General features: G+C 45.3%; 1 protein-coding gene across 1 annotated transcript in view; it reads right to left on the bottom strand.

Moving 5' to 3' along the window:
- The window catches only part of SHANK1 (SH3 and multiple ankyrin repeat domains 1), a 1,404,784-nt gene that overhangs the window by 306,061 nt on the left and 1,070,895 nt on the right, over positions 1–27,828 (bottom strand). The window contains exon 17 of the mRNA XM_069200994.1: positions 5,886–6,021. Coding sequence (XP_069057095.1) covers positions 5,886–6,021 — 136 coding nt within the window. The remainder of the gene's footprint in view (positions 1–5,885; positions 6,022–27,828) is intronic.

Genomic DNA, 27,828 nt, shown 5'->3' with positions numbered 1-27,828 from the left:
ATACGGATAGGTGTGGAGCACAGCTAAGGCTTATCCAGGAGGGTGTAAAGCGGTTGCAAATACCCCACAGGTCAGTCAGTGAAGTACACACAGGAAAGAACCACACCAGTGTAATAAAATATGTATTATTTATTATAACACACACTCTAGAACTAACTTTGGTATGTCTCCTAACCGGAGATATGGACATACAAAAATACACTTAGCAAAAGGTGAGTAAAGGCATAAAATAACCTGGGCCCCTATGGGGGGAGTGCGGAGGGTCATATACTAAAAAAAAGGAATGTGAAAATCACTCCCAACCCACACTACCACCTTAGGATCCTTAGAACTGGGAAAGTACTAAAACCCCAAAGGTAAGTAAGTAGGATTCCCCAGCCACCCCTGTGCAGAGTAGAAAACTTGGGTCAGTGTCCATAGGCTAAAATGGGGAAGTTGCGGTTAGAGTGTTTGCATTTTAGGACCCTTCCCAGAGGTCACTGAGGAAACCCGTTGGGACAAGGGAGGTTAAATAATGGCCTTACCTGTGGATACCCAGAACTGTGGAGTACCTACACCAGGTGCATAGGGGTGAAGTTGTGTCCGAACCTCCATCAGAAGTCGATAGGGATCTCGGTTGAACAGTTGCTGGTGTGACTCGTGGACCAGGTCGGGGGAACCTAGGCATGTATTCAGGAGCAAGAAGACCTAAGGAGAGAGGGGACAGAGTCTAGACCACCCATAGGTGCCCAGGTGGTGCAGGAGGGCAATGCCCAGCATTCTCAGTGATGCTTCCTGAAGGACAGTGGAAGAAGAAGTGCAGCTGTGGAGTCCAGGTGATGCAGGAGGGTCCCAGGAGTCATCCACGAGCTGTCCCATGGCAATTGTCGAATTGTAGATGGGTCAGTGCTCAGTGGAATCACCAACAAGCCTTGACCAATGCAGAGAAGCATTTCACGGAGTTTGCAGGATTTGTCGGGACCAGCAAGGTCCAGGTGACCCAACCTTGACAGGTAGGTCAGAGCCAGCCTTGAGAATGCAGGAGAGACATCAGGAATCATCAAAGCCCCTAGCTTGACCCACTGGCAGCAGGCACATGGAGTCACAGGGAGGCCTCAGCAGCACAGCAAGGAGGGATGCCCACGTCACAGGAGTTGCAGAGAGGACGTCGCTCTTGGAGCTGGAGAACGCTGGAGGCTGGGGCTTGTTGGAGCTAGGAGGTCTTCGGACTGAAGGGCCAACAAGCCTTGGCAACGACAAGCAGACGCAGTGCACAGGGTTTCCAGCTAGGCAGCTCCAGTAAGGGACTACAAGCTTCCCAGTTGCAAGGAAGAGAGGTCAGACCTCTGGAGAGCCATAGGACCACCACCCGTGTTGCAGAGCCTTGGAGAATCCGTAGGACAGCAGGATCCACAAGCGGGTCGTTGTCCTTGAGGTGTCTGCTGATGCAGGGGAGTGACTCCTTTACTCCAAGGGAGATTCCTTCTTCTTTTCCTAAGTGCAGAGTCCCAGTGATCCTGGAGGATTCACGGGCACAGGGTTGCAGAAGGCTTTGCAGAACTTGGAAACAAAGTCACAGTAGGAGCCCTCCTACTAGTTACAGTCTTGCTTCAGGGTTTCAGCAAAGAACAGCAGTGGTTCCGGTGTCCAGGTTGCAGTAGTGTCTTGCAGAGGAGACCTGCAGACGAATCGGGGGTCGCACTCTTAGGGGAGCCCTTAAGTATCCCTGGAAGGGAGATGGACACTTATTACAGTGACCCACCTATCAGAGGGGGTTGGGACATCACTCAGCATGACTGTCCCAGTCAGATGCTCCCTGGGGCCTCTGCTCATCTTATTTCCAACACAGCAGAATCAAGTGGCCACCTGGCAGAGCTCTATGCACCTCCCTAGAGGAGGAGCCGGACAGAGGGGTGGTCACTTCACTGTCCTTTGTGCAGTTTTGCACCAGAGTGGGTGCTGGAGGTTGCTGCACTGGTGAAAAACAGTTTATGCAAGGAGGGCACCAAATGTGCCCTTCAAAGCAGTCTTGTGGCGCTCAGAGGCACCCCCACCCAAGCGGCACCAATTTCTAAAGAAGAGGTGGTCACACCTCTGTCCTACAGGAGGTCCTTTGTTCTGCCTTTCCCTGCTTGAGTTAGACTCAGCAGCAGGAGGGCAGAACAGTGTCTGGGGTCGTCAGCAGCACAGGATGGCATGCAGACCCTGCAAGGCTGTACAGGCAGACGTGGGATATTCCCAAGGGAACCCCTAGAGTACATGGTATCATGCAACTAGCACTGGAATCAGTGTGGTTGTATGATTCCAACATGTATGATACCAACCATGCCTAGGTTTGGTGAAGCCATTATGTAGTTGGACAATTTGTGTTGACCAGTGTCCACTATATATATTAAGATGGCTTCCCCGTACTTACAAAGCCCAGGGAATTGAGCCTGGGGTTTGTCGGGCACCTCTTCTCATGCAGGGGTGCCCTCACACTTAGAACCATGCACCGTGCCCTTGGGCTGAAGGGCCTACCTTAGGGGTGACTTACAGGGTCAGAGCGCAGTGACCATGATATAAGGCGAACATTATATCTGCAGTTAACGGTGCGCACACCATGTTAGACAGGGTGCTTTGGCAGGCCTGTAGTCACAGTTTGTATAGGCCCTCATGGGTGGCACAATATAGGCTGCAGCCTTTGGGGGGCCTATTGTGTACCATTGGCTGGGGTACCTAAGTACCATATACTAGGGGCTTGCATGGGTGCACCAATATGCCAATTGTGGGGTGTAAATGTTACCTTACAACTAAGTTTAGGGGAGAGAGCACTGACACTGGGGTCCTGGTTAGCAGGATCCCCGTGTACTACAGTCCAAACACACTAACACCATGCAAGACGTGGGGGTAACTATGCCAGAAAGGTGCTACTTTCCTACAAACTGCACTTGTGATTGCATGTTTAGTAGTAAAATATTGCAATATTTGGTGTTTAGAGGAGTTATGAAAACCTTTGGCCCCGGTGCCACTGCACCTGCTGAACCATTCAAATCATGATCCTAGTGCCTGCACATTAGCTGCACTTGTGACTGCCGGTTTAGTTGTAAAATATAGCAAAAGTAAGTGTTTAGTGGGGTGCCTAGAGCTTTTGTTCCTGGTGCCACTACACCTTTGAAAACATGACTCTAGTACCTGTTATATAACTGCACTTGTGACAGTCTATTTAGCAGTAAAATGTAGCAATAATATGTGTTTAGAGGGGTTCTGACATCTTGTAGCCCCAGTGCCATTGCACCTGCTGCACCATTCAAATCATGACCCGAATGCCTACAACGTAACTGCATGTGTGACTGTCTGTTTAGTAGTAAATCTTAGCAATATTTGCTGTTTAGAGGAGTTCGGACAACTTTTGACCCTGGTGCCACTGCACCTGCGGCACCATTCAAATCATGATCCAAGTGACTGCAAGATATCTGCACTTGTGACTGCCTGTTAATAAGTCACTGACAGAATAACAATTCGATAAAAAACGTTGCCCGATTATACGAATGACTTTCCTTTTAATATCAGTGAATGGTAATTTAAGGAACAAACACACAAATAATTTTAATATTTATAACCGTTATTCACCAGAAAGGTAAATATTAAGTCATGAAAAGCACAACATAATGAGCCCACTCGCAGTTTGCTTTACATCTGCACTCAATGCTCCATTGCAAGTTGGCTGACGTTAACACACATTTCAACGTAAATTGACTTGCATCAGTTCATCTTTTCGCTTACAAACACTAACAAGTAACCAATCACCAAAGACCAGAAGGTGTACTTCGGCCATACTCCACGAGGTGGCGAAAGCAGAACAGAGAGCAGAAAGTGACCCGCTAGCCAATAAAGACCAAGTAAATTCAAGTGATGTTGGAGCAACGGTTGAATGAACAAACAGGAAGTTCAGGTATGTAGGGGGCGAGTTAGGGGTGGGTTCTAAGTCCCTTTACAGAATGTTTTTTAGCAACATAAGACTTAACAAGCACAGCACCAGTGCTGTGCAGGCGAAACCTAAAAAGCAAGGAAGAGAGAAAGAGATAGGAAGAATAAGGCATAGTATTTGGGGTTATGGATTACAAGTTTTCATGTTTATTTTGTTCACTGGCAAGCAAGGCCAACCTGCCGCAGCACAAATGCTTCATGTATCTTTGAAAGAGAACCGTCTGTCGTAAAAGGCAAGATCTGAATGCATACACAATTTTTTCAAACTTGCATATATGATTCATTAATACTAAAGCCTTTACTATTAGCGCAAACGCTTTAGGGAATTACAGTACGTTGTGAGGACAATATGCATTACTCACAGTGGTTCCGGTATAAAACGCATACACGTTAGAAAAATGTAACAATTTTAGGCTATTTATAATGTTTCCAGAATGCTCCCTGTTTAAATGTAAATACATGCATATCCGAGGCATCATTTAAGAAAGCTTATTTGATGCATGTCAATATAACAAAAAGATGAATATTGTAGTACCCATTGTAAAAACATTATAGTCGACATTGTAGGGAAAAATGAAAATAAATGAGGGTCTAGATTCCTAAAAAATGTGCCTGCAGATAAATGGTCTTGCACTGGTGCAGATATATGTCTTTCAGGAATTCACAAGATTTTACAGATGCAAGCTTGCAAACCAAATCATCAAAAAAACTTGTATGAATTTTATTTTTGCATTTATGTAGATGCATATATTTCGTCATACAAAAATCTGCTGAGCGACTACAAATTTATTTTCCCTGCACCATATTTTTCCTAATAGGGAAAAAACTTTATTCCTGCCCACAACTAGCAGTTGACAGAATTCTACTGTCATCTAAACTGTGGTCCCCAGACACCAGCTGCTGGCCAGAATCAGAGAAAGTACCAGCCCAGGCACTGACAGAAGGCCAGAACCCCCTTTCCATAGAAGCTGACAGCCTCAGACCCTAAAGGCAGCACAGAACCCCACCGTCTAACAGACAGCACCAGACACTGGCACCAAGTCAAAGCCCCAGTGTCAAAGATAGTGACAGCCTAGACACCGGTGTCCGGCCATAAAGCTGGTTTGATTTAAACTGAGGGCCCACACACTGGGATTGCCACTTAGTTCCATGTTGTCAAGATTCAGTGTTTCTAGTCCTGGTTACTTATAGTACAACTCATCGTTCTCAGGTAGATCAGTCCAATAAGCTCAATGGCGGCAACTCCCAGAACACATTAGGTTGTCAAAAGAAAGTTTACAACTAGAAACATGGTTTCCTGACACAAAATGAAGCCAGGTGGCAACAATATCAAATACAAACGCAGGTCAGAACCATGGTCCTTTAAATACTGTAATGTGTTTTTTCTCAAAGTACTTGGACACTCCTTTATTTGCGATTTCATGAATTTCCCTATCACAGGTGCCATACCAACTTACCTGTTTGCACCCTCCTCCCTGCTCTCACCTTTGCAGAGTGGCACCATAGGTGTATTTTCGATGTTTTGAAGTCTTTAGTTTCCTACAATGCATCCCACCTGGTTCCGCAGACATATTAAACCCAGGATTTCATTCACATCTCACCTGAAGCCTAGCATTGCTATTTTGTATGTAAACTGATGAAAGCACTGATAAACAATCTCATTTATCAAATGATTTTCTTCAATTCGCTTTGTGTTCAAAAAGCTGTGTACTTAGCACTTTAACTAACTTCTTTTCTCTTCTAACTCACAAAGGTTAGGCATTGTCTCCCATGTTTAACGGTGCCCTTTTTACATTGTCTCGATTCTCAAATACTTTCTAAAGATGTAACTCTTTTCTGCTGACCCCCAGTTGTGTGAGGAAGGGAAACCTATGCCCCCTTTTGGAGGAACTGCCATAACACAAAGACACGAAGAGTAAAGCAGAATACTTTATTACCTTTTTTCCTCATGGCCTCCTCCATTTCAGGGTTTCTGGTCACCATGACAACTTTCACCATCAGATTGTTTCCACCCTGTCGGATCATGTTCACCACCTGTCGATGTCCCACCTTCACCACATTCTGCCCGTTCACCTGGAGAGGGAGAGCATTGGTGCTCAGGTATGCTGTGCTGTTGCAGTAACTTTTTCATCCAAACACCAAGAACATTTCTTTTCAAAAATCCCCACCTCAAGCTCTCTTCATGAGAGGACATTTACCTTTGACTTGTACAACTCAACCATCTCAAGAAATGGGTGTTCTTCTTGTAATTCCTCTTGCACTAAGATTCAACATTCTCCTTGATCACAGACATGTTCATCCTCTGAGCCTCAATACAGGCCTAATACAGAGGTCAAGTGCGAAGCTTTCCACCAACACTACATGGAGTACATGCACATCTGAAACACACTTACACACAGTTACAGAAATACTGCAAGAAATGAAAACTCCTGGATTTTCATGACTTTCATCTTTGCCTGACTTGTTGTGTTTTTGGCCCATGGACAAAGCATGCAGAAAGAATAAAAATGTGTCTATTGGAAATGCAAGCCTGCCTTGTTTTACAGTTCAGATAAAGTAGATATTTGTCTTGGGTCCAAGATCATAGCATACTGAAAAGGTGAAAGTTCCATAACTGGAAAGGTCAAGCCTATATCGTTCACACCTAAATATTATTGGACATGGTTGAACAGATTCAATTGATCTTATAGATTTTTGAGAAAATACATTAATCTTTTTTTGCTTAAACATACATTTTATAGCATTCAGGAAGTTGCTACCATATAGTAGAGAATGCTGGCTGGAGGAAATGCACGTCACCTTCCCTAGCCTCGTGGCAAGGGCTTTCAATTGCCTAATTATTTGTGTTTTCTATGCACAGAAATTGTTTGATTCTGTTGGAATACAATTTTGGATTATTAAAATGAATCCCTGTGTCCTAGTTTGTTGGTAATTATATTATAAGACAGCCTGATGCTGGCCTTAAAATATGAAACACAAGTGGCAAGCAAGGCAGGAAGTTTTATGCCAATTTAGAGCTTCTCAAATGATCACTATTCATCATTTGGGCAACCACCTCTAGTTAAGAAGGACCGGAACACGTGGGATATTTGCAAACAGTGGGAGTCAGATACTCAGCTCTCTAGGCAGCGTAGTTACGATTCTACACTAGGTGGCCATCAAAGTAATATTTTGACATTCTAGTCAATGGGAATATTGTAACACAACAAAGGGGGTATTGAACACGATCAAGCTTGCCCACATGGGGCATACTTGTGCAGACCTATGAATCAAAAATGTGTGGACTCACAGCCAACCATGCATTAGACTGTGTAATTAAAAACACTGAACAACAGTGCTTCTTGAATTCTGGGGAGACCAGAAACCGATGAGGAGATCCGATCCACCACCATAGGTTCATATAGGTTCTGTTGACATGTTCTCAATACTCCAGTCACAGCTGGGCCAACACACCTATACTGAGTTTTGATGACAACACTATGAAAAAAAGATCATGAACAGTGTTTGTGTTCCACAATGGCAAACATGCATATAGAGGCGTGCTTCATGCTCAGTTCTACTACTGAAAATTGAATTAAGGGCATCACATGAACTCCTAGACTAAGAAGCAAATATTTTAACAGGTCCGGTATTCTGTTACAAAGGGTTATCCTCTCACAGACATCACACAATGCCTGAGCATTTATTTTAGTTTTCTGTTCTAACTCAAATGCCTTATCATGGTGCTAAGCTCATTGTGTTCCTTAAAGACAATGAATGAATCAGAGCTTCAGTCTCTTTTCCACCAGGCAAAACGTTTGCCACAGTGTACCTACAGGGCACTCCACTTATGATTTGAAATGGGAATCTATGGTAGTTCAATAAAAGGTTTCAGTCACATGCACCCTGCAAAAAAGATGATCATATTGAATGATGTGATATATTAAGCACACATTATTGGGTATTTTGATGGAGGCCAAGCATGGCTCATGTAGTGGACTTTTGTCTGAAGAGCCATGAACATGGAGACAGTGCTAGGTGTAGAACTTTCAGAGGTAATAGTCTAGTAAGCCCTAAGAACGAACAAGTAACCTCTCCCTAAGGATCTAAGATTACAAGGTACAACAAGCAACTACCAGTGGTTAAAGCAGGTGTGGAAGCTTTGCATGCCAATGTACCTAATGTAACATGCCTCTCTTTCACTTGAAACATGTTCAAGAATTAAAAGAGAGAAGATGGCAGAAGACAAGTGTTAACTTTCAACTCATAAAGTTGTAGTGAGTACTACTCCATGTCTAAAAAACGTGTGCAGTGGGGCTTTAGGACTTAACCAATTTTAAAAGTGTACTTTTTATTTATGGCTCTTTTTTGTAAGAAATATTTATAACTATAAGAAAGAAATTTAAACTGACAATGATGCATCACTGAATTTATACACTATGCTTTAAATGAAAGACACTTAAATAGCAACATAAATTTATTAGAATAAACAGTAACAAACTAAAATAAATTAGGCACGCACTAAAAGACCTGCAGAGGTGAATACATATGCTTGCACACAAACATACACACCTTACACATCTACCTACAGATCTGCATTATGGCACACATCTAAACACACACAGACTACACAGACTATACGTACGGATAGACTAGCAGACTTAAACAAGATCCACATCTAAGGAGTTGCAGACACAATCAGACAGATATAAAATATCTATATTCAGATCTACACACAGCCACACAAACAGAAACTGATCTACTGATACACACAGGCACACCTACACAAAGGACTAAATACACAGATTATTTGTCTAACGTCCACACACATGTTGGCCTAACCACATCTGTAAACAGAGACAAAAGCATAGATAGCTTGACAGACACACAGAGCTACAGAGAAAGAGAAACATACACAGACATTGGTATTGACAGACAGAAAAGGCAAGAACACATAATACAGATGCTCAAAGGGACACACAGACACATGACTTGATAGGTACAAGGGCTTTGATTTAACAGACAGAAATCTGGGCTTGCGGACAAGCACAGACACAAGGAGTGGTGGAAAGGTTGAAATAGATAAAGACAGAGCATTACACATCTCCCAACCACACACACCTACATATGTGCATGCGCACACACACACACACACATATATATATATATACACACACATAACCCGCAGAGAGGCACACACAGAGGGCTATATTGACAAAGAATAAGTTACTTACCTTTGGTAATGCTCTTTCAGGCAGATACTCCATCAAACAGCATATTCCTCACCTTCAGAATATCTCCCCATGTCAGACTGAATTCAGAAGATGTTTTTTTCAGAAAAACCCCTGCATGCCAGTAGGTGGTGTTGTGTGGCTCCGAGTAGACTCTATTCTGGAAGTGATAGCTGGAGCCACATATAGGCACCGGCCAAGCTCGCTGCAAGCTCCTTTTCTCTTTCTTGACAATGCCCACGCCCTTGTGCGCAACACCCAAAAACCAATTAACTGTGCCAGTGTGCAGCTCTCTAATTTAGGACATTTTAGATGAAAAAGAGGCCATCCTACAGAGAATTGGGAGGGAGGCAAGGAATCTCCAGTTTGACAGCGTATCTCAGAAAGAGTACTACCAAAAGTAAAAAATATGTTCTTCTGATGAATATCTCTAACTGAAGATTCCTCACTTTTAGAACAGACACCAAAGCAGTATCTCCCCAGGGGTGGGTCTGTGGGATGGTTCAGACCAAAAAGTCCTGCCGGCCTGAACAGCTAGAATGCCCTTCCTGCCGGATCTAGCTGTCAAAGCAGTAGTGCTTTGTGAACATATGCACAGAAGCCCACCTTGCAGCCTGACAAATATCAGGAACAGATAATCCGCACTTCAAAGCAGCAGGAGCAGTCTTGATCCTGGTGGAATGAACCCTTTGTCCTTCTGGACACTGCTACTTGGCCAGTGTGAAGCAGATGTTAATGCAAAGGACTATCCACAAAGTCCTTTCTGCACCACCTTGGATTTCTTCGCCCCAGAGAACCCTACACAGAGTTGATAATCTACCTGTTAGTCTTTGGTGCAATCAATGTGAAAACTCTGCACCCTTTTTGGGTCCAGATGATGAAGTCTTACCTTATCCTTCGAGAGGTGAGGTGGAGCAAAGAATACTAGGAATGGGATCCGACATGAAAGGGAGTTACAACCTTCGATAGAAAGGCCTCTCTAGTCTTCAGTACCTCAGCACCAGCTTTGTCATGAAGGAAACTGGTGTAGGGTGGCTGGAATGAAAGAGTCTGAAGGTCACTTATGATATAAACTTAAGATATTGCAACAAGAAAACCAGTCTTCAGTGTCAAGAGGCCAAGAGGGTAGCTGTGGAAGGGCCCAAAAGTGATTACGGTAGGTTGGGACTACGTTAAAATCCCAATGTACGCCTTTAAGAAATTGCACCACAACAAATGATTTAGAGAAGGACAGCTGATCTGGAAAACACAAAAAGGCTGAAAGGGGTAACAAATAACTTTTAACAGTGAACATTGAAAGTCGTCGTCGGGCCAAGGACAGGAAAAACAATACATCCAACAGGTTGGCCTGCAACAGGTCAGTATTAAGGGTATCACAAACTTGCCACAAATGTACCAAAACTTGGCCCAGCATCTGGAGTAAACAGACTTTTTGGCATAAACAGAGATCAAATGCAGTCAACTTCAGCTGCTCCCTTGTCACACGTGGAGGTGTAGATTGCACAGGCTTGTGAAGGGGGTGCGAGGTATCACCCTGGCCTGCTGCTGCAACAGAGGATCTTCCCAAAGCAGCACCCTGATCAGAGGACAAAAATATATTCAATCAACAGCCTCTAGAATGACTTTGACCCGGTCGCTCCTGATCTTCTTCAGAACTTGGGGAATGAGAGGCAACAAGAGGGAAGGCATATAGGAGCCCCATGTTCCACTCTAAGAAGAATTAATCTAAGAGAAAGAGCCTTCTGGGGTATTCCAGCACGTAAAGATTTTGACATTGCCCTCTCCCTGCAGTGGCAAAGAGAGTGAACCAGAGTTCCCCCATTTGTTCGAAGAAATACTCTTAACAATTTAGCCAGTTCCAGATGCAAAGTGTCTCCTGGCACAGGACCCAGGAAACCGGGAAACTATAACACATTGTTTGTTACAATGCCACATGGCTTTGGTGTTGCCTGTGAGGGCTTGCACCAGCCTCCTATTGAACAATGGTGGGATGGTTTTAAATAGCAAGCAAATGGCCAGCAACTCCAACAGGGTTGGAGACGGGTCTCTGCTGGAGACCAGACTCCTCTAATCTCCACCGCTCCCAGGCTCCCACATGACCAACCCAACCCAGCAACAATGCATCTGTCAACACCGTAAGCTCTGGGTGAGTTAGGGACAGGGATCTGCTGCTGGGCCAATGATGCAGAGTAGCCACCAAAGCAGATCTTTTGAAGTCTCCTCCAAAACCTGGATGGAATCTGCTGGGACAGCTGAGACGTCATATCCAACAGCATAGCCAGAATATGTCAGCTTTCAATGAGAAGGATGCAGGAGGCTGAGAAAGCTTCGAGTCACCCTCACTGAGACCCAGGACAAAGGCTGAAACATTGGGTTCATAGCCCAAATGTCCTGGACTCAGTGACTCTGAAGGAAAGCTGAATAACACACCATATACAGGATAGCTGAGATAAAAGGGAGTCTCTGCAAAGGAGTCATGTGTCACTTCTGCATGCTGTTAGTGAATCTCAACAAATTAGGTAGGTTTGTTGTTGTTTTTGAGGAAGGCCATGACTGACTGTGGCAAGCCCGAATTAAAGAGCCAGATGTCAAGACAGGGAAAGACTTTTATACCCAACATCCAAAGGTATGATGCGACCACTGCCACCATCTTCATGAACACCTGAGGGGTACTGGTGGAGCCAAAGAGGAGCATTAAAAATAGAAAATTCTCCTGGCCTATCTTGATCTGCATGCAGCGCCTGTAGGCCTGTGGTATAGGAATATAGAAATCTGTGTCTTGCAGGCCCAACACTACCATCAAGGCTCCTGGATCCAAGGCAGATAGAATCAGGACTAGTGTGAGCATCCAGAATTTGTGTACTTCCCCAGGAAAAAAATTGAGAGGTTCGGGATCTAAAATAGATCAAAGTCATCCCTTCTTATTTGCACTGGGAAATAGTGGGAATAACATCTGGTTCCGAATTTCAAGGCCGAGAAGCTCTTTATGGCTCCTTTCCGCAAAACAGCTCTACACTGTTTTGATGTGGGTGGAAGATGTGGTGGGTTGAAAAGGAATGGCAGCGTGTGGCCATGCCGAACTATCTGCAGGACTCACCTGTTGGATATTATGGCCTGCCACACTTGGAGAAAATGACTGATTCTGCTTTCCACAGTGTGGTTGTGTGCTGCCAAGGGTAGAGTCAAGTGACCTGGAGGCTGCTACCGGAAGGAAAGGGGACTGGGAGATTCGCTGTCTATGCAGGCCTGCACGTTGTGTGCTGGATCCGCAACCTTAAAAGCACTATATTGTCTAATGCTGGGCTGGCGGGCCCTGCCATTGCCTATAAGCAAGGACACTGGTGGGGCCAGGAAAGGAGCAAAACTGTTTAGGATACAGCCTGGAGGAGAGAAGAGACCGAAGAAAAGTACTGTGGCTGTGCATTCTTTGAAATGGTCTAGTGCGGAATCGTTAAAAGCATAGAAAAAAATGATGGATTGCTTGAATTAATCTAAGCTACTGGTAATTACTCAGGCTGCAACCCAGTCCATCCTTATTTTGTACACCTTGCCACCTAAGTTTGGACTCTGCCATATGCAAATCAATATACGCCCTGCTCCAATAAGAACAGTCCAGCCTGAACTGCCAGGTTAGGTCCTCCCCAAACTGGAATACAAGGAACCAGGACCAATTTTACCCTAGTTAGGGATCATCAGTACCAGGTGCAGCTTGATTCCAGAGACATAAAAAGTATAAGAATCCTGGGTCATTAAATCTCTGACCCCAGGAGAGTTTACCATTATGTTTAAAGCACTCTGAGCTGCAGCTCTATGCTCTTCAGCTGGAGTCTAGGGATCTCTTGCGGTTGGCTCTATGGCTGCATTCTGTGGGCTGAAGATAAAAATTATATAAAATATTTTTGTGACAATCATATTTTATTGTATTTATATGGATAGGTTTAGAATATGGTTATTGATTAATTATTGTGCTGATAATTTGACAAACCCAATAAGGCTGTTTTATAAAGGTTGATGTGCTGACCTAATCAAAAGCCAATAGGCCCGCCTTTTATTTTGGTGTACTGACCCTTTGACAAAGCTAGTAGATCTGCTTCACTTCAAATTACATCTCTTTCAGTGATATTACAGTTAGGAATTTTATTAATATCTTACTCTATAAAAAAACATAGAAATGTATTAAAAAAACAAAGGTTAAAGGGGAGATATAGTTAGGTGAAAATGTCAAGTTAAAACATACAGTTTTAAACGTACAAAACCACTGAAATTCACTAGTTATAGTTATCTCAAGTAACTATAACTCACACCCTAGCCATGCACTGCTAATTAACTCACATATAAAATCACTCATAACATGTTCTATGACACCACTGATAACATCCATGCAATATCTGAATTGACATCATTGATGACTACACTGTGCATATGGGGGAGCGAGTTATAGTCACTTTAGGGCATGAGTTATTGTTACTTGAGATAACTATGGCTGGCAAATTTCAGTGGTTTTGTTCATTTTAAATAGTATGGTGTAACTGACATGCTCACCTAATGACCCTTTAACCTCTGTTTTATTTTCAATGTGTACATATGCGGTTCAGTCACAGGAATCTGAGAAGCCTGTAGTAATTTGCAACAGTATATCCTTGTTTCAGATACAAGAAAAGCCACTCTTGATCAAGATCTTGCTGGGTCCAAACACGCTTTGTTTATTTCATGGTAGCACAAGAATAAAGGAAATGTAACAACAACTCTGGAGTGGCACATCTTGTATCTGACAAAAAAAATACAGTTGAAATTACATGAATATAATAGTAAAGTAAAAATAATTTATTTAATTCTCGTCTCCGCCTCGGTTATTTTCTATGAGATAGTGTTTCAGTACCTGTGAGTGACCATGTGTGGCGCTAACTTTACTCCAAGGCTGGGCTGGAGTACATATTCAACTTTCTTGTGGCCTTTTGTAGTTTGTGAATGGCACTGATCTTGCTCTTGTGTGAGCGGGTATCTTTATTTGCAGGAACCTCCCCTAAAGCTCTTCTTTCCCCTCCCTAAACCCTTCTTACTCATCCTTAAAACCCTCCTATTTTTCGGAAAGTATGCTCCATTTTCGAACACTCTTTCAGGTCTGTCCAGCACTGACCACAAAATCGTATACTTAATTGTGCGGGATCTTCAGATAGAAAAGGTAGGAGAGACAGTGATCTCTGCCCGAACGTTACTAGATATCATTTCACAGTACATGAAAAGTACAACTGTAGAACTAATTTGCATGCTACAAAATGCAGTTTGTGACTAAGCCTCATAGAAACCACCACACACAGAGAAGCGCAAAATAAAAACATAAAAGCACACAGATACAAGAAACACACATGGACCCACAGACATACACATGGATGCAATTAAATGAACTCTCAGATAGACAACGGGAATCAAAGAGACACAGGAAATCTGACAGTAACATTTGCCAAAACACTAAGAAACAGGAAATTACAGGTAAGCAGCACTGGCACTTGCAAACATATCATCAGCAGCACCCATAAAACAAGAGTCAAACACAGGAACAATGACAAGCTGACATCAATAAAGACACACACAAAGGCGTCCATAGAAATACAGACACAGCAACCCCTAACTGCACACCAACATTCAGAATATACAGTAAAAAAAGACCCACGCAAAGGCATTCACAGAAACAGGGATCCACAGACTTGCAAAGTCAATCCACACAGCCGTAGAGACCAACTAAGGCAAACTTTCATGTAGCCCATCAACAGAAATTGGGCTTCAGTCAAATTACCTCGTCAATGTGACCTCGTCTTTTTTTTAAATGAAAAGACATACAAGTGCTTGTAGCCACATGGACATGCACAACCTCATGCAAAGGTTCAAGTCATATTCACAATTATGGAAGGCAAACAGGAAATCATACAAATACACTCCGTTATAATCAAATAGAAATGCATACAATCAGATAAGAGGGAAAGGTGGGGCAAAAGGAAAATACTCTAAATGGCTCAAAGTAAAAGTTCCTTTTCTCTTAACTGACTTAAGTATAGTCTTTTGACATTTTAGAAATACTGGCAGATAAAATATTCTTTGTCCAAGACTTAGATTTAAAGTTGGACGGACAGGGTACTCTGTACCAAATGTGACCGAAAACCCTGGACGCCAGCTCAAGTCGGAGTCAGGAGGACTGTCAGTTGGCTCCACCACTGGAAAGTTTATAGCCATTTACCAAAATTTTAGTTCCTTCAGAGGAACCACCATGATGGGGAGTCCTCTGAAGATACAGCGATTGCTGCTGGGCCAGTGGTGATCTCTGGGCCAGTGGTGAACATCAGGGTGATATAATGTTCTACGCACCATACTGATGAACTACTGCCTCCCAAACCTTAAATTGGGTCCTTAGGGTCAATGTGATTATGCCTATTACTAATCCCTGGTTTGGCTCGAACATTCAAACAATGACTATACGTAAAGGAATAACTTTGAAGTAAAGAATGGAAATCAACGTTATATATTTGGAAAACAAAAAAAAAAAATTAACTTAGAATATAGATGGATTTGCCTAGAAGGTGTTCAAGGAATATTGATACTCTGGTTAGCCTTGATACAAATAAATCATAAAACTGACATATTAAAACAATCAAGGCTTATGCTCCTCTAACATCACAGTCCACAGATTAACTTAGAGTTATTTTAGACACATCTCAATCCTTTTCACAAAAATGTTCAAATGATTCCAATTATCGCATTTAGAACCCAGGAGAGTGTTTCTTGATCAGCTTGAAATGGCAATACTAAAGAAATGGTGATATCAAACTTAAACTTCTTGAGAATCGACTCGGATTCAAGTGTTCAAGAGAGGGGAAAGACTGCTAGTATTCAACTGACCAATAAAATTCTTGTTAATTTTCCAATGGCTTAATCTTTAATGTGTTCTCTGGAATATCATGCTGAACGCACTATTTTTAGATACAGACTAGGGAACAGAGTTATCATTACTGTGGTAGAAAAAAGCTTGCAAGAAATTTCCCTACCCCTGAAGGTGAAGAGTAGATAGCTTAATGTGACTGATTCTGCAGTTAGCTTGAGAAACATAACACTGAGGCTAAATAAAGAAAGTAGTTTTGCCGTACATCCCAGGCACCTGGCAGAGAATAAAGATCCAAAATCAGTGGTCTCCAAGGGTAGCTTGCGAGTTACTGGTAGCTAGGCAGTGCCCAAGAACTAGCTCACAGACGTGCAGTCCAGCACAGTATGTAATTTACAGGGCCTAGCCACCCTGAATAAGGCAGCACTACACATATCTGGATGACCAGAGTGGCAGTCAGCCGAATCAATGGCAGGGCCACACGATTACACACAAACATGTACTGTAACAGCCTGTGGGACTTACAAGGCCACCTATTTCTGCTCTCAACTTTGCAAAGTCACATGGAGGTTTGTAACTTTGCAAGGTCGACTCTCATACAGAGTGTCTGAAAAAGAGAAGATGTTCTGGGATTGTGCATTTTTTACACGAAATTTAAAGGACATTTTTGCTGATATTTGAAGACAAAATGATTGCAAGTCAAAAACATTTTAAAAACTGCTCTTCGAATGATAATTCATGGAGAGTTGAACAAGTTACTTACCTTCGGTAACAAATTAACTGGTAGAGACATATTCTAGTTGCAGATTCCTTACCTTAGAATTTCCCCCAGGCATCAGTCTGGATCCGGACCCGTGCAAGCCATTGGGTGGCGTCAGTCGACTCCGTGTCCGTTATTCGTGTCGTGGTTGCTGGGTATGACATCGTGGGTTGTATATAGGCACCACCCTAGCATGCTGAAGTCAGTTTGTTTTCACGGCTTACCAGGCCAGAAGCGCATAGCCATGAAGAACACTGACCCTGGTGCGCCAGAACTAGGGCCCTGAAAGAGAAGTCCGTCTCTAGAAATCAGTTAGCAGAGCAGGGAGGATGGGTGGGTCTGTAAGGAATCTACAACTAGAATATATCTCTCCCAGATAATTAATTACCGAAGGTAAGTAACTTGTTCATTTGATAGAGACTTCTAGTTGCAGATTCCTTACCTTAAAATAGATACCCAAGCAACACCATCCCCGGAGGAGGGTCTGCGAACTAAGATCATACCAGGAAGTCCTGCAGGACTGAACGGGCAAAGTACCTGTCCCTTCAGACCTGACTGTCCAGGCAGTGGTGTTTGGTAAACATGTGCAAGAATGTTCACATTGCTGACTGGCAGATGTCCAGGACTGGAACTCCACATGCTAATGCAATGGTTGCAGCTGTTGTTCTGGTAGAGTGAGTGCGCAAACCCTTCGGGAGTTGCTTTTTATCCAATGCTTAGCACATTTTAATGCAGAGAACAATCCATCTGGAGGTGGTTCTCTTCACACTACCCAACCTTTTTTCGCTCCCACATAACCATAAGTTCTGGGTTGATCATCCACCCGGAACTCTTTGGTACGATCAAGATAGAATGCCAGTGCTCTTTTTGGGTCCAGGCAGAGGAGTCTCTGCTCTTCCTCAGAAGGATGTGGGGGTGCGTAAAAAGTAGACAAGGCGATGGATTGGCCTACAAGACAGGCATGACTAACTTAGGCAAAAAGGAAGCCCTGGTATGAAGTACCACCTTGTCAGAGTAGATGGAGAGGAGAGGTGGCTTTGAAGAAAGAGCCTGCAGCTCACTCACTCTGAAGGCAGAGGTGATAGCTACAAGGAAGACTGTTTTCAGAGTAAACAGGCAAAGTGAGCAGTTGTGAAGTGGCTCAAAAGTCACACACATCTGAAAATAAAAAAACAAGTTCAAATCCCATTGAGGCATTATGAACGGGGAAGGAGGAAAGAGTTCGGTGAGACCCTTAAAAAATCTTCCAACAATGGGAGATTTAAACAAGGAGAGGTGGTCAGACAATCTGAGGAAAGCTGAGATGGCAGACAAATAACCCTTGAGGGTGCCCAATGCAGAGCCTTGTTGGGCCACAGAAAGAACAAACAAAAGAACCTCAGAAGAGGGGTGGAGAGGGGGTCAACAGACTTGTCTGTACACCATGCCACAAATTTGTTCCATCAACAGGAGTATACAGTTTTGGTGGAGGGATGCCTGGCTGCAAAGTTAACATTAAAGACTTCAGACAGAAGGTCAAAAGTTGTCAAATGCCGGCGCACCATTTCCACGCATGAAGGCAGAGACTGGACATGTTCAGGTGGAAAACAGTCCCTTGCTGCTGTAACAGAAAATCCTCCTGAAGGGACAGTCTGGTCGGAGGATCGATGGCCATGCTCAAGAGCTCGGGATACCATGCCCTTTGTGCCCAGTCCAGAGCCACAAGAATGTCTTGGGCCTGGCCGTTCTTGATCTTCTGGAGAACTCTGGGCAGAAGTGGTATCGCCGGAAAGGAGGCCTGAGTTCTACATGAGAAGAAAAGCATTGCAGAGCGGAAACTCCAGCATGCAAAACAGCTGACATTGCATGTTCTCTGCAGAGGTGAACAGATCTAACCAATGCTCTCCCCACTGCTGAAAGAGAGAACTTGCGCCACCTACAGATGGAGAAGCCATTCATGATCGACCAGGCATTGACGGCTGAGTTTGTCCGCTCTGGCGTTCCGAGAACCCGCCAGATGTTGAACAACCAGGAATATGCCCTGATGTCCAGAGGCACAGAGCCTCCTGATAAAGGGTCCACTACCCTACTCTGTCCTGCTTGTTGCAGTACCACATGGCAGTGGTGTTGTATGTGACCACCTGCACCACTTTCCCTTTGAAAGAGGGAACAAATGCTTTCAATGCAAGCCTGAGCTCCAAAAGATTGATATGGAGCTCAGACTCGGCTGGATACCATATGCCTCTGATCTCTGCCTCTCACATTTGGCCACCCCATCCCAAGAGTGAAGCACTAGTGTAAGGAAATGCCTCCTTGGCATGGTTACCCCCTGACTTTTTGCCTTTGCTGATGCTAAGTTATGACTTGAAAGTGTGCTGGGACCCTGCTAACCAGGCCCCAGCACCTGTGTTCTTTCCTTAAACTGTACCTTTGTCTCCACAATTGGCACAACCGTGGCACTCAGGTAAGTCCCTTGTAACTGGTACCCCTAGTACCAAGGGCCCTGATGCCAGGGAAGGTCTCTAAGGGCTGCAGCATGGTTTATGCCACCCTGGGAACCCTCACTCAGCACATGCACACTGCTTCACAGCTTGTGTGTGCTGGTGGGGAGAAAATGACTAAGTCAACATGGCACTCTCGTCAGAGTGCCATGCCAACCTCACACTGCCTGTGGCATAGGTAAGTCACCCCTCTAGCAGGCCTTACAGCCCTAAGGCAGGGTGCACTATACCACAGATGAGGGCATAGGTGCATGAGCACTATGCCCCTACAGTGTCTAAGCAAAACCTTAGACATTGTAAGTGTAGGGTAGCCATAAGAGTAAATGGTCTGAGAGTTTGTCAAACACGAACTCCACAGTACCATAATGGCTACACTGAAAACTGGGAAGTTTGGTATCAAACTTCTCAGCACAGTAAATGCACACTGATGCCAGTGTGCAATGTATTGTAAAATACACCCAGAGGGCATCTTAGAGATGCCCCCTGAAAACCTACACGACTTCCAGTGTAGGCTGACTAGTTTCTGCCAGCCTGCCACACACCAGACATGTTGCTGGCCACATGGGGAGAGTGCCTTTGTCACTCTGTGGCCAGGAACAAAGCCTGTACTGGGTGGAGGTGCTTCTCACCTCCCATTGCAGGAACTGTAACACCTGGCGGTGAGCCTCAAAGGCTCATCCCCTTTGTTACAGTGCCACAGGGCATCCCAGCTAGTGGAGATGCCCGCCCCTCCGGCCACTGCCCTCACTTTTGGCGGCAAGGCTGGAGGAGATAATTAGAAAAACAAGGAGGAGTCACCCACCAGTCAGGACAGCCCCTAAGGTGTCCTGAGCTGAGGTGACTCTTACTTTTAGAAATCCTCCATCCTGTGGATGGAGGATTCCCCCAATAGGATTAGGGATGTGCTCCCCTCCCCACAGGGAGGAGGCACACAGAGGGTGTAGCCACCCTCAAGGACAGTAGCCATTGGCTACTGCCCTCCCAGACCTAAACACACCCCTAAATTCAGTATTTAGGGGCTCCCCAGAACCTAGGAAACTAGATTCTTGCAACCTTAACCAAAAGAAGGACTGCTGACCTGAAGCCCTGCAGAGAAGACGGAGACGACAACTGCTTTGGCCAAGCCCTACTGGCCTGTCTCCCAACTTCGAAGAAAACTGCAACAGCGATGCATCCAACAGGGACCAGCGACCACTGAAGCCTCAGAGGACTGTCCTGCACCCAAGGACCAAGAAACTCCAGTGAACAGTGGCCCTGTTCAACAATCTGCAACTTTAAAGACTTCACGTTTCCCGCCGGAAGCGTGAGACTTTCCACTCTGCACCCGACGCCCCCGGCTCAACCTGCGGAAAACCAACACTACAGGGAGGACTCCCCGGCGACTATGAGCCTGTGAGTAGCCAGAGACTACCCCCCTGCGTCCCCACAGCGATGCTTGCAGAGGAAATCCAGACGCTCCCCCTGACCGCGACTGTCTGTAACAAGGGACCCGACGCCTGGAACCAACACTGCACCCGCAGCCCCCAGGACCTGAAGGAACCGAACTCCAGTGCAGGAGCGACCCCCAGGCGACCCTCTGCCTAGCCCAGATGGTGGCTACCCCAAGGACCCCCCCTGTGCCTGCCTGCATCGTTGAAGAGATCCCCGGGTCTCCCCATTACTTCCTATCTGAAACACGATGCCTGTTTGCACTCTGCACCCGGCCGCCCCTGTGCTGCTGAGGGTGTACTTTCTGTGCCTGCTTGTGTCCCCCCAGTGCCCTACAAAACCCCCCTGGTCTGCCCCCCGAGGACACAGGTACTTACCTGCTGGCAGACTGGAACCGGGGCACCCCTGTTCTCCATTGAAGCCTATGTGTTTTGGGCACCTCTTTGACCTCTGCATCTGATTGGCTCTGAGATGCTGGTGTGGTAACTTTGGGGTTGCCTTAAACCCCCAACAGTGGGCTACCTTGGACCCAAATTTGAGACTTGTAAGTGTTTTACTTACCTGTGAACTTAACATTTACTTACCTCCCCCAGGAACTGTTGATTTTTGCACTGTGTCCACTTTTGAAATAGCTTATTGCCATTTGTACCAAGACTGTACATGCTATTGTGATTATTCAACGTTCCTAGAGTACCTAAGTGAAATACCTTTCATTTAAAGTATTACTTGTAAATCTTGAACCAGTGGTTCTTAAAATAAACTAAGAAAATATATTTTTCAATATAAAAACCTATTGGCCTGGAGTAAGTCTTTGAGTGTGTGTTTCTCATTTATTGCCTGTGTGTGTACAACAAATGCTTAACACTACATTCTGATAAGCCTATGGCTCGACCACACTACCACAAAATAGAGCATTAGAATTATCTCTTTTTGCCACTATCTTACCTCTAAGGGGAACCCTTGGACTCTGTGCACACTATTTCTTACTTTGAAATAGTATATACAGAGCCTACTTCCTACAATCTGTCACTACTGTCAGATCTGGTTGCGGAAGGGCGAGGGATCTGCCTCTGACCCAATTGAGGTATGAAAGCCTCCACTGCAGATCTTATGCAGTCCCCTCCGTGGTCTGGACCATGTTGGAGAGATTTCCCTGATGCTGCACCCACTGGAACTTCAGGTCCCACTGCAGAGCCTGCATACACCATCTGGCATATGTCACCAAAGGATGCAGGATGCCATGAGGCCCAGCAGCCTCAGAGTCAGTCTCACAGAAATGCAGGACAGAGGCTGAAAGATCAGTATCATAGCCTGAATATCCTGGAATCGCCACTCAGGAGGATAGGCCCGAAACTGCAGTGTGTCCAGAACAGCTCTGATGAAAGGAAGCATCTGAGAGGGAGTCAGGTGTGACTTGGCACGTTTATAGGGAACCCCAGCAAATGCAGGAGGTCCGCCAAAGTCTGGAGTGGGAGACGACAGTCTGGGGCAAGCCCGCCTTCAACAGCCAGTTGTCGAGGTAGGGGAAGACTGAAACGCCGAACCTGCGCAGATGAGCTGCGACCACTCCCATCACTTTGCTGAACACCCGAGGGGCACTGGTACGGCCAAAGGGGAGCACGGTAAATTGCAAATGCTCGTGACCTACCACAAACCGCAAGTAACGTCTGTGGGCAGACAGGACGGGAATATAGAAATATGCGTCCTGCAAATGTAATGCCACCATCCAGTCTCCTGGGTTCAGGGCAGATAGGACCTGAGCCAGAGTGAGCATTTTGAACTTCGCCTTCCTGAGAAAGAGGTTGAGGAACTGGAGGTCTAGGATAAAGAGAGGCCCTTGTCATTTTAGGGCACCAGAAAGTAGCAGGAATAACAACCACAACCTACTTCTGGCACAGTGACCTTCTTTATGGCTCTCTTGGCCAGGACAGCCGTAACCTCCTCGCAGAGAAGTGCCAGGTGGTCCTCCGTCATCTGATCATAGGATGGTGGCATGGATGGAAGACAGTCTCAAAGAGGAGGAAGTAGCCCCTTCGGACTATTTGCAAAACCCACCTGTCTGACGTGATGGAGTGCCAGCAGGGCAGGTGATGGCGAATCCTGCGGCCGACTGTTCCCTGATGGAGAAGCGCGAGACTAGGAAGGTTTGGGCGCTGAGGTTGGGGAGGGAGGAGGTTGGAGGGTATATTGGCTAGACCTCTGGCTCCCTGATCCACGTGGATGCTGGATCCCACGTCCCTGGGCCATGCAGAGGCTGGGCAGAATGGTGGCTGGCGGGGAACGGATGTGGCTGGGCAACCCTTCCGTAACCACAAAAGGGGCGAAAAGCAGACTGAGGGGGGCGAGTGGCCATAGCCTGGGACTCGTAAAGCACTTGAACGCCAAGTCTGCTTTGTCTCTGATGAGACGGGTGCCATCAAAGGGCATGTCCATCTGAGTGGATTGCGCATCCCCTGAAAAGCCAGATGTCCTTAAGCAGGCATGGCGCCTCAAGGTCATCGTTGAAGTAAAAAATCTGCCTAGAGAGTCAGACGTACCCAGCACACATCTGATCGGGAATTTAATTGTGTCTCTCCGAACAGCAACAGCTTAGGAAAGAATGGCCTGGGCCTCCTCCGGGACCTATGGCAGCACTTGTGCGACCTGTCACATAAAGTATTGGTGTAGCGGCCCAAAAGACAGGTGGTGTTCAATGCCACGCAGGAGAATTAAACAACTGATTACCAAGGTGATCCAGCCTCTTCGATAGCCTATCCGGGGAGAAAGGGAACACGCCATAGGATGTTAAAGCTTGGATGACCAAGCTCTCCGGAGAAAGATGTTGCATCAGGAAAGCTTGGTCGTTATGCACAGGCCTATGGTGGTGGGCTATTGTCTAGTTGACAGGAGCGTCAGGAACAAAAAGGAGGGCTGTTAAGTGGGAGGTTTCATAAGGAAAATGGTGCTGTGCACAATACTATCAAGATTAAAAACAAATTAGATCAGGGGAAGTAAGAATAATGTCCGTCTTACCCTATTCAAAATGTAGTATCTGGTATCAATGAGCTCTATGGTCTAGGGATCAAGTATGTGTGTAGCAGAGTTGGACTTCCCTACACTGCCTGAATTGAAAAGGTCCCTTTTTCCAGATTTGGGATATTCATAGGTACCATTTCTGATCTTTCCTGGACTAGGGGTAGATTCATCATGTATAAATAAAAATAAATGATGGAACTGTGCACATGTTTTTCTCTGTTGACAGGAGCCCCTGTGCTAGGTTTGGACCAAGTCCCCAGCAGGACATCAGTGAGGGCTTCATTAAAGGGAAAAAGGGGCTGTGACGTGGAAGCCCCAGGCTGAAGCACCTCAATCAGGAAGTTAGTCGTGACAGCCACCAAAGGCAGTTCGAGGCCCAAAACCTCAGCCGTTCTCCGCACCAACATGGAGTAAGATGCCCCCTCCTCCGTAGCCACAGTAGGGGGAGAAAGCATATTAGCATCAGGGGAGGTATCCAGACCACTGGCGTCACCCTGTTCCAGAGCCCAGTCCATAGAGTTTTCAAGCTGGTATTCTAAAGGGTCCATACTCTCACTGAACTTGCATCCATAAGAAAAGGGACCAAAGGCCCTTACTGAATTTGGCATTGACGTTGAGTGACGCTGCTCGGGCACTGTGTCAAAGTTGGCAATGATTAAAGGATCGACGCTGCAGCGGGCCTGGGCAGTGTCAGGAGTGTTGGTGCCAGAACCGTCACCGGGTGAAGGTTGGAGTGCTGTGCAGAATCGGCCACATGTTGTAACTTGACATTGTCAATGGAAACAAACCGATTTTCTTTGGCACCTGGCAACGGTGGTAAAATAACAGTTCTTGCTCCGTGTATCCCCAACACAGGGACTGGTGCGCGATAAGAAGGGCCAAATTCGTTTTTCACTGCGACCTTTTCACGCACAAGATCCCCAACTCTGGGAATCCAACCAGTAGGCGTTACTAGCACATCCCTTATTCCTGTGGAGGCAGCACTTTTAGAAGAATTATCTTCACGGAACTGTTGTAATTCCTGCAAAACAGTGACATGATCATTTATGTCAAAAGGCGTTTCCGCTGACTCCACACCAGGACCATCTAGATCCGGAACAAACATTTGTGTTCCGAACAGGCACTCATATGAAGTACGACCCCCCAGGGACCTTCTAGGCAGGTTATTCAGTGCTCTCTGTACTCCATACAGGTGGGTTAACCAGCTACGACCCGTACCTAAGACTATTGCCGTTAAGGACTGCTTTAAATCGCAATTTAAATGCTCCACAACAGAATTTCCCTCGGGATGAAATGGAGACGAAAACTGGGGCTGGACCCCCAACGAAACCATGGTGTCCCTGAATACCCTTGAGGCAAAGGCAGGGCCCTGGTCCGAATGGAACGCCGCAACTGCATATGTACCGACAAAGACATGCAAATCTTTAATAACAGTTCGAGCGTCAGCCGAGCATTGTGGCCATACCCACACAAATCTGGAGCAAGAATCTACAGCCACCAGGATATATTTGCATGCACTGTTTGGTGTGAGTGGACCACAATGATCCAAATGGACACATTGTAATGGTCTGTTTGATATTAAGAGGGGCGTCTGCGGCGGGCGCTTAGCCGTTGAAACTCTAATTTGTTGGCAGATGTCACAACAAAGGTCATACTGCTTCGTCTCCTTATAGAGATCAGGCCACCAGTAACGGGCCTGTAACAGCGAAATTGTGGCGGCCACGCCAGCATGTGCAGATACCACCCCCTCATGCGCTGCATTATTCAATTGAGGTCTTAGAACTTTATTGGGGATCTCGCGTACGCCTACGCCTGGAATTTTAACCTCAGCATTCAGCATACCTCCCATAAAGTATGGATATTTATTAGGAAATCCTTTAGGATAAGGTGTGCCATCAACCGTAGCTTTTATGGCAGCCAGAATCTCTGGGTCTGGTTTGGAACTCGAACGAGTAACTGCGGCCACATTGGCAACTGCCACTGCTGACTTTGTGGCTTCATCAGCCAAAGTATTCCCGGCAACGTGTATTCCAATGCACTGGTGTCCAAGAGTATGTACAACATGGACCTTGGGTAGTGTCTCCTTCAGCTCTGCTACCTTCCCCCACAGTAGTCTGTGTTTTATGGTGTTGCCCTTCGAATCTCTGAACCCATTCAATCGCCAGTAATGTAGGTATTTATTATAAGACTGGACACAATAATATGAATCACAAACAAACAGTGTAAACTGTGTAGGATACGTACAGGGAGTGCAGAATTATTAGGCAAATGAGTATTTTGACCACATCATCCTCTTTATGCATGTTGTCTTACTCCAAGCTGTATAGGCTCGAAAGCCTACTACCAATTAAGCATATTAGGTGATGTGCATCTCTGTAATGAGAAAGGGTGTGGTCTAATGACATCAACACCCTATATCAGGTGTGCATAATTATTAGGCAACTTCCTTTCCTTTGGCAAAATGGGTCAAAAGAAGGACTTGACAGGCTCAGAAAAGTCAAAAATAGTGAGATATCTTGCAGAGGGATGCAGCACTCTTAAAATTGCAAAGCTTCTGAAGCGTGATCATCGAACAATCAAGCGTTTCATTCAAAATAGTCAACAGGGTCGCAAGAAGCGTGTGGAAAAACCAAGGCGCAAAATAACTGCCCATGAACTGAGAAAAGTCAAGCGTGCAGCTGCCACGATGCCACTTGCCACCAGTTTGGCCATATTTCAGAGCTGCAACATCACTGGAGTGCCCAAAAGCACAAGGTGTGCAATACTCAGAGACATGGCCAAGGTAAGAAAGGCTGAAAGACGACCACCACTGAACAAGACACACAAGCTGAAACGTCAAGACTGGGCCAAGAAATATCTCAAGACTGATTTTTCTAAGGTTTTATGGACTGATGAAATGAGAGTGAGTCTTGATGGGCCAGATGGATGGGCCCGAGGCTGGATTGGTAAAGGGCAGAGAGCTCCAGTCCGACTCAGACGCCAGCAAGGTGGAGGTGGAGTACTGGTTTGGGCTGGTATCATCAAAGATGAGCTTGTGGGGCCTTTTCGGGTTGAGGATGGAGTCAAGCTCAACTCCCAGTCCTACTGCCAGTTCCTGGAAGACACCTTCTTCAAGCAGTGGTACAGGAAGAAGTCTGCATCCTTCAAGAAAAACATGATTTTCATGCAGGACAATGCTCCATCACACGCGTCCAAGTACTCCACAGCGTGGCTGGCAAGAAAGGGTATAAAAGAAGGAAATCTAATGACATGGCCTCCTTGTTCACCTGATCTGAACCCCATTGAGAACCTGTGGTCCATCATCAAATGTGAGATTTACAAGGAGGGAAAACAGTACACCTCTCTGAACAGTGTCTGGGAGGCTGTGGTTGCTGCTGCACGCAATGTTGATGGTGAACAGATCAAAACACTGACAGAATCCATGGATGGCAGGCTTTTGAGTGTCCTTGCAAAGAAAGGTGGCTATATTGGTCACTGATTTGTTTTTGTTTTGTTTTTGAATGTCAGAAATGTATATTTGTGAATGTTGAGATGTTATATTGGTTTCACTGGTAATAATAAATAATTGAAATGGGTATATATTTTTTTTTGTTAAGTTGCCTAATAATTCTGCACAGTGATAGTCACCTGCACACACAGATATCCCCCTAACATAGCTAAAACTAAAAACAAACTAAAAACTACTTCCAAAAATATTCAGCTTTGATATTAATGAGTTTTTTGGGTTCATTGAGAACATGGTTGTTGTTCAATAATAACATCAATCCTCAAAAATACAACTTGCCTAATAATTCTGCACTCCCTGTATGTTCTAGTGCCATCAATAGAGCTTTCAGCTCAGCCAATTGTGCCGTACAGTCCCCTAATGTTTGTGTATAAGTATGTTGGTGGCAGAATTTCTCCCCCTCCATATGGCCGCTCACTACTGCACATGCAGCTGAATATTGATGTTTTGTCCCCACCGCCGGTTGCGCAGAGCCATCGGTGTACATGACTACTTGATAATGATCAATAGGCAATGTGTCAGCGGGAACTGGATATTCAATTTCATATTGCAAAAATTCCTGAGTCTGTAACTTAGGGTCAAAAATGTAATCTACATCAGTGGCTGTTAAA

This window comes from Pleurodeles waltl, chromosome 7 (assembly GCF_031143425.1).
Source record: "Pleurodeles waltl isolate 20211129_DDA chromosome 7, aPleWal1.hap1.20221129, whole genome shotgun sequence".
In the NCBI taxonomy this organism is placed as follows: domain Eukaryota; kingdom Metazoa; phylum Chordata; class Amphibia; order Caudata; family Salamandridae; genus Pleurodeles; species Pleurodeles waltl.
Note: the sequence above shows the minus strand (reverse complement) of the source record. Positions and strands in the feature narration are given on the sequence as shown.